The sequence below is a fragment of the Anarrhichthys ocellatus genome, unplaced genomic scaffold (assembly GCF_004355925.1).
Source record: "Anarrhichthys ocellatus isolate YVR2014 unplaced genomic scaffold, GSC_Weel_1.0 scaffold769, whole genome shotgun sequence".
Classification (NCBI taxonomy): domain Eukaryota; kingdom Metazoa; phylum Chordata; class Actinopteri; order Perciformes; family Anarhichadidae; genus Anarrhichthys; species Anarrhichthys ocellatus.
In genome coordinates this window covers 1-7,034 of record NW_022280743.1, presented here as the reverse complement: position 1 = coordinate 7,034, position 7,034 = coordinate 1, and the positions used below count along the sequence as shown (strand labels likewise).

The 7,034-nt window shown below is 42.8% G+C and overlaps 1 protein-coding gene across 1 annotated transcript; it reads right to left on the bottom strand.

Annotated features, from left to right (window-relative positions):
* Window positions 1-465: 465 nt before the first annotated feature.
* On the bottom strand, window positions 466-6,468 carry LOC116376987 (ras-like protein family member 12; the record flags this gene model as incomplete). The annotated part of the gene is made up of 2 exons (XM_031838505.1): window positions 466-3,337; window positions 6,231-6,468. Coding segments are annotated over 2 exons (572 nt in total), but the record flags the coding sequence as incomplete, so codon positions are not given.
* Window positions 6,469-7,034: the final 566 nt, after the last annotated feature.

Genomic DNA, 7,034 nt, shown 5'->3' with positions numbered 1-7,034 from the left:
GCGTGAAGGGGGAGAGAGGCAGACTTCAGTTCTCTCTCTCTGTGACTCGCTCACCTGACCTGAGGGAGAGTGGCTACCGCGCACTTCTCCCTAATTTGCCTCGATTGCCTCCGCTTAAGAGAAACTTATGCCGGTAGCCAATTGCACCAAATAGTAATACATCATCGTTTGCTTTCTTTTCAGAATCGCCAAACATCGATGTACTCAATAGTATAATCTGTCGCTCGGATAGCCGTCGGTTTTTCAAAGTCTTTAAAATTAGTATTTCCCTGCTCAGAGCCCAACAGATATAAAGCTCTGTCAAACTCACGGGCGTTCTTTGGGACCGGTTTGAAGCGGGACTTCCCCGAGCCTCTCTTAACTATAGAAACGGATGTTAGTATGTCTAGGTGTGTGCGCATAAAGTATTCATTTATTCACCAGTCTTCAATTCAAAGAGAAAAATCGATTAACGTAAAAATATAAAAATCAAAAAAGAATTTAAAAAACCCTGTACTCAGTGAGCATGCTGTTTTCAAATGTCTGGAGATTTGTAAGAATTTAAAGTTTAACCCCAACTACTGCCTCGATCCTTTAAAACCGAGAATATTTATACGCTCACAACACCGGGGGAAAGTAACCCCCCCCTTTCTTGGTGCCTCTGTGGGTCATGCCATGGACATGGTAACCCCCCTTAAATTTAGTCATGAAGTATGACACCCCTTGCTCACTGGTTGATAATAACATTCTCATATATATGGTTAACAAGCTAAAGGGTTAATGTGTTGCATCCTGTGTGAAACTATGTTGTAAGGGTGTGAAAACATTACATCACCCTGTTCTGTCCCCTACAAGCCCCGCTAACGTGTGTGTGTGTGTGTGTGTGTGTGTGTGTCGTAACTGCATGTGCAGCAGGTGACATCTTACAAGAGACACAGAGTCCTATGCCTCTCTTTGTTAACACCTAATAACCAGGGCATTCCGTGTAGAGGGCATTCACAATTTCGCAAAACACTCCAACATGTCTAACACTACCTAACATAGAAATGATAGAGATATTGATTTTCTCATCTAACTCAGAAAGACAGTGAAAAAGCGTGTATCCCAAAATGTTCAAAGAATAATTCTAGAGATGTCCTCGACTAAAGCACTTCTCTGTCCACTGACACTCACAGGATTTCATCGACAGTTTTCAGCCACAAAGAATCACACAAAGCCCCAGAGATGTGCTCATAAGTGTCTTGGAACTTCATTCAGCAAAAAAAAAAAAGTTTGACTAATTGATAAAACAACGGAGATCAGAAGGACTGATTAGGCGATTAATCGACTAAGAAGGGGCAGACATTTCTCAGTGTGCACTATATTGATCGAGAAAGAGTTTGCATCTGCAAACATCAATATTAAATCACTAAATAATTGGATGAAAGTGCTGTTTCTGACGACTCATTGAATGTGTAGCTCCCTCAGCTCTGTTGAGACTGACTTGGAAAGCCTCTTTCCAAATACCGCATGTTGATCTGTTAATGTATTTAAGGATTTTAATCTATCGCATATCTGATTCTACATTACTTGAAAAGCTGTGTTGATACAAAGCTAGGACAGTGAAAAGAAGGAGAATCAGAGAGCAGTGACCCTCTGTCACCTTCAGATGGTGTGCCTCATGTCCACTCTCACCAGTCTCTGCCAGTCTTCTTCTGGGGTTTTCCCTCCGTCAGCTCCCTTTAGTCTAGTCCCTTTTTTTTAATCATAACCCTCTGGATTAATGAGGGAAATTGTTGTCTACATAATCATTTCATAATCTATTTTAATATTGTTTTTCATCAAAGACAATTTACTGCAATCAGAAAAGTGTATTCATGCATAAGAGTATATAGTGACAATAGTTTACTTTGTAGCTAAGATTGTTGTTGCAGGAAATGAGATCATCTCCGTACCGAGCGAGCTGTAGCAGAAGAAAGGAAGATAAAAGTAGACAAGCAGAAATTTCACACAGCAAACCTTTCATCTAACAGCTGTTCTGACACACAATACCAATCAGAGAGCTTATGTGTCTGATTATTGACCAATCAGACACCTCACCCCATCAAGAGGAGAGAATTAGGAGAAGATTCAAAGATGCTGATGGGAGGGAGGCTGTCTTCATTGTGAATGCACACCCTGTAGGCTTGTCTGCAAATCTAAAAAACACTATATTCAAAAAGGGCATGAAACATGAATGTCTTGGCACTGGTATTGCCCAAATATATTAGAAAAAAACACCTCTGATTTAAAAAAACAGATATGACCAGGTTATTTTCATATCTTGCTAGCAAGCCGGCATGTTGGAGTGACGTTGCATATGTAACCCGGTTCATTGGTCTCCAGCGGTGGACGGTCAGACAGTCAAGATGTTGGGCTGAAAAAGTAAGATATTGTTCCAAAAGTAATTTATTTTGCATAATGTTATTTTCGTGATGGCTACCAAATATTTTTTACACCTTTTCAGCGGTTGATATAGAAGAAAATTGCAGCGACAGTAAACGGTGTTAATCCCAACATTATGATAAGGAGGACCTTGAGAAAAGCTTAAAGACACTACAGAAATGGTGCTGACGATATACAGCGGGTCGCACCTCAGTCTTGGGGGATCTGTTCTCTGTTTCAAACGGACTGTTCTGTCCATGGCATTAACCAAATCATTTTTACTTCCAGGTGCAACACAACAGTGGCCGTTCTTTTGTCTTCTTTTGTCCAAATGAAAAGAGCGTGTCACTGCAAGTCGCCCCCAGGTGTTCAGTTGTGTTGAGATGTGGTGTATTGTCAAGACCATATTATGATTCTCAAGACTTGGATGGACATGAAACTATTCAAATCATCAGATCATCTGTGACTCAGTGGGTAGAGTGGGTCGTCCTTTAACCACAGGGCTGGCTCAAGTACATGTCTGTACACTCACTGTATAGCTGTTCATATTATTGTGTCCACCCCCTGTGCAGCAGGGTCTTTCACAGAGTCAGTGGTCCCAGTGGAGGGTGTCAGGGGGTGTCAGAAGATCTTGAAACCTTTCAGCAGGGTGAGTGTGGCGGCCCTCCGTTTGCTCTGGGCTCTGGACGTCTTCACGGTGACCAGCTTGGCGGTGGCGGGGGCCGGCAGCTCCTTGTAGCAGGGGGTGGTGAAGGAGTGGACACCGAGCAGCGCTTTGTCCTCGCTGACGTAGACGGCCGGTACCAGACAGCCGCGCCTCCCACCGCGCCTCACCCTCCTCACCGCCTCGTAGAAGACGTGCTGCACAGAGAGGAAGTCCAGAGAGGCCGACACCTCAAAGAACAAGCAGCCGAAACGAGACGCCAGCAGCTCACCGTCACACTGACTCACCTGCCTGAGAGAGAATAGTCTACTGAAACCTGATCACTTGTGTCACAACTGAGGAAAGTTTACACGGATGAAGCACTCTGTATCAATTGTTTCCCAGACTGTGAATCCTACTGACCTTATTGTTTTGAAAAATCACATACTCATAAATGACATGTATCAGTATTGGTATCGTTAAATAGGAAAAGGTTGAAAGGTGTACTCAGTTGAGTGCAGGTCTCTGCCAGGTGTCCCCCACTGTGTCTGTGCTGTAAAGCCTTTTACTCATCGTCAAAAACAATTAAAGGGTATACAACAAGTAACATTATACAAGCAATGGGCTTGAAGTTGTCGTATAATACGCTTCATACAATCGTGCTAAAACATAAAGGTATCCTCACTAAGCTGTCTACGGCGAGAGACAGCAGTGTGTGCATTGGTAGTTCCGTTAGCCGTTAGCTGTTAGCTGTTAGCCAAACACACCGTCCAAAACAATAACAGTGTGCAAACTGTTTTTTGCCCCACACACGAACAAACATAACCTCTCACTGGACTTCTGCCTGGACGAGATCAAATGTATCTGTTCCCTATCAAATTAGAAATGTTCAGACTGAAATATGGAACTATTGGATGGATTGCGATAAACTTTGTTCCTGTCAGGATGAATAGTAACAACTTTGGTGATCCTCTGACTTTTCATCATTTTATTTTCTGACCAAAACAACAATAACATTGCCATCATGACAATGTTGTGGCAGATGTTAGCATGCTAAACTAATGCGGTGAACTCGGTTAGCTTATTTCATCAGACAAGAAAGTCAACATCAGTCTGATGCTGTGTCTCAATTTGTGTATTTCTGTACTTAAACTTGCTATGCTGATTGCATAAGTGCGTTCACACTAACAGGTATGGCAACATGCAGTGCACTATGAGTACCTGGATGGTCAGAAAGTTGCTTGTGGAATGCTGGATACTTCTCACCCTCAACATTTACCATCTTTGCTACGTCACAGAAGAAAGGGACCACCAACCCATCTCAGACTGAACATTTTAAGAGAGTTGCGACCAAGGAAGCTGCAGCAGTGAAACAAATTATACAAATTGAACTAATACATGTTTTTTTTCTTAAGTACCATTATACTGGAGTCAAACAGAAAGCATTATTGGGTTCATTTGTCTGGGTTGATCACGAGCTGATCTAAGAGCTTCTGGTAAGAACATAACAGCAGTGTGCTATTTGAGACAACACTACCCTGTTGAATATTACACACTAGACAAGTGAGTTCAAAGTGTGCACAGTGTACTGAACACTATCCAGATCCCTCGACCTCCACACCCTGACTTCAAATATTGAATTACTGATTAAGTCTTTTTCTCCAATTTGTCTGGTGGAATGAAGACATCTTAGTTAAAAACAATCTGTCCTGTTTTTTGTTATTGAACTCAGTATCAAACCTACGCCAGAGTACTGAGCTTTAAGTGCAGGGACAACTCTGTGACATTCATGATTCCGGACTCATTTGGACCTCTGCAGCAAGGGAATACGCTGTTGTTGCCAGTCAGCTGTACTGCTGAGTCAGCTCATGTTTGTTTAATTCAGCAGTTCGTTTTCTTTACAGATGTCTGAAAGAAGCCTAAGAGTCGATCTAAGAGAGATCCTCAGGAGCTGATTTGGAGCTTAACGTATACAGACCTCACAGAGCAGCGGGCATGGCGCTATTCCTGTCAAGGTTTGAATTCTCCACATTGTTCACTGCTTGCCCTTTAAAGTACTTACAGACCCTTTGACCATATGTAAACAATGATATGTAAGTATGAGCATGCAGTTTGGCAAAGGAAGTATGACGGTTTACCTTACCTTGTAAAGCTATGCAAAAACATTAACCAGCAAAGATGGCAAATGGAACCTAAACAAATTGACAGATCCGTGTTCTATTAGTGAGTGGGTACAGTACACGGGCAAGTGGCCCAATATTTAGTTGCCAGATACATGTATTGGGTGGAGAAAATGAGCGTGTAACGTTACTACACCAGCGAGACATTACAAACTACAAGTCCCCAGATGCTTCAGTCCGTTATCTGTGTTCATGTACAGAACTTCAACCATGACACAGACTCAGAGGTTTGACTTTGTTCAGTTTTAAAATGGGCGCTACAAACAGTCCGGTGGTAGCCAACACGTTTAAAAGCTGGCAGCCACAGCAGCCACCGGTGTTTTGGTTTAATGAGTGACCGTGTTAACTGGTGGCTCTCAGCCAAATGCAATGTGGTTGCTCGTAGTGACAGCAGCTGTTGAGAGAACATGTAGAGGACCTCGTAAAAGCCTTTAATCAATTTTTAAATACATATTGATCGGGTTTATTATCTCCAACCATTTACTTAAGTTACTACGAGCATCCACCGACACATTCAGCTGCAAGTCACTAGTTAACACGGTCACTCGCTAAACTGAAACACCTGCATCTCTGAAACGGTCGTAATTCTGACAGAGTTCTGTAGAACTTGACTCTGTTGATTCTGAAAAGTAGACATTTTGATGCTGTTAACAGTTTTAGTTCAACGTTTAAAGCGTTCTATCTCATCAGGATGGCTGGGGCCACTTCCGTTGCCACCATGCACACATTGTTGATGATAAAAGGATCTGTACAAGTAGTTAAGTGTTGAAAAGACAAAATGAAGTAGAAAGCTCCCAGAGAGCACATTCAGCATACCTCCCTCAGAACTAAACAATCTGCACATTAGGGCCGAGCCTTTCCTCAGCCAAAAACATGTTCAATGTGTGTCCTGCAGCACAGTGCACACATTTTGGTTGGATTGTCACATTCTAATTCTTATGTTTATCATATTATTTTTACAGGACACAGACACACACACACACACACACACACACACACACACACACACACACACAGATACCAGCCTGTATCTGTCCATGTCCAGCTTGTTCCCCAGTAGGATGATGGGAGTTTGTGGGTTGAAGGTTTTGTTGTGCAGGGCGAGGGTCTGCAGGTACAGCTGGCAGCCTTTGAAGCTCTCCATGTTGTTGATGCTGTAGACGACGAGGAAGGCGCTGGCCCACGACAGATAACGCTCACTATTCACTGGACCCTCCTGTACACACACAGAAACCAAGAACTCACACTGCACACTCCTCTTCTCTTACTGGGCTGCTCTGTCATTCATATAACAAAGGTTTCAACTGTGTCATAAAGGAACCCACTCTGAATGATATCAGCCGATTGAATGAGCGTTGTCAGTGGCTATCAGCCTCATAGATATGGGTTAGAAAGGGCCTGCTACACCTGTAGGTTCAGAAGGCGGCTATCGTCTCGATCACCGATACGAATACAAGAAGACGACGTCAACCCCTAGAGGCTGTAGTAATAATGACGGGAGAACAGGACAAAGTCAGGAATGTAGTATCAGCAGAGAAGTCTGTGTCAGGAGGAAGTGATGGTGGACGGGCAGGTCAAGCTATCTGTGAGCCACAGCCACCCAGACCCCCATCCTGTCCTGAACCTCACCATTAGTTCTGCTGCCTCAATCAGTGTTTCTCAAATGTAGGTACTAGTTACTCAAGGGGTACTTTGGAGTGTCGCAGTGGGTACGTGAGTTTTGTTTTGTTTCATTTTTTTGATTCATGCATAATTATAGCATAATTCCTAAAATAATTGTGTTATAATCATTTCAATAAAAAGAAGTTTGATAAACCACATTTTATATT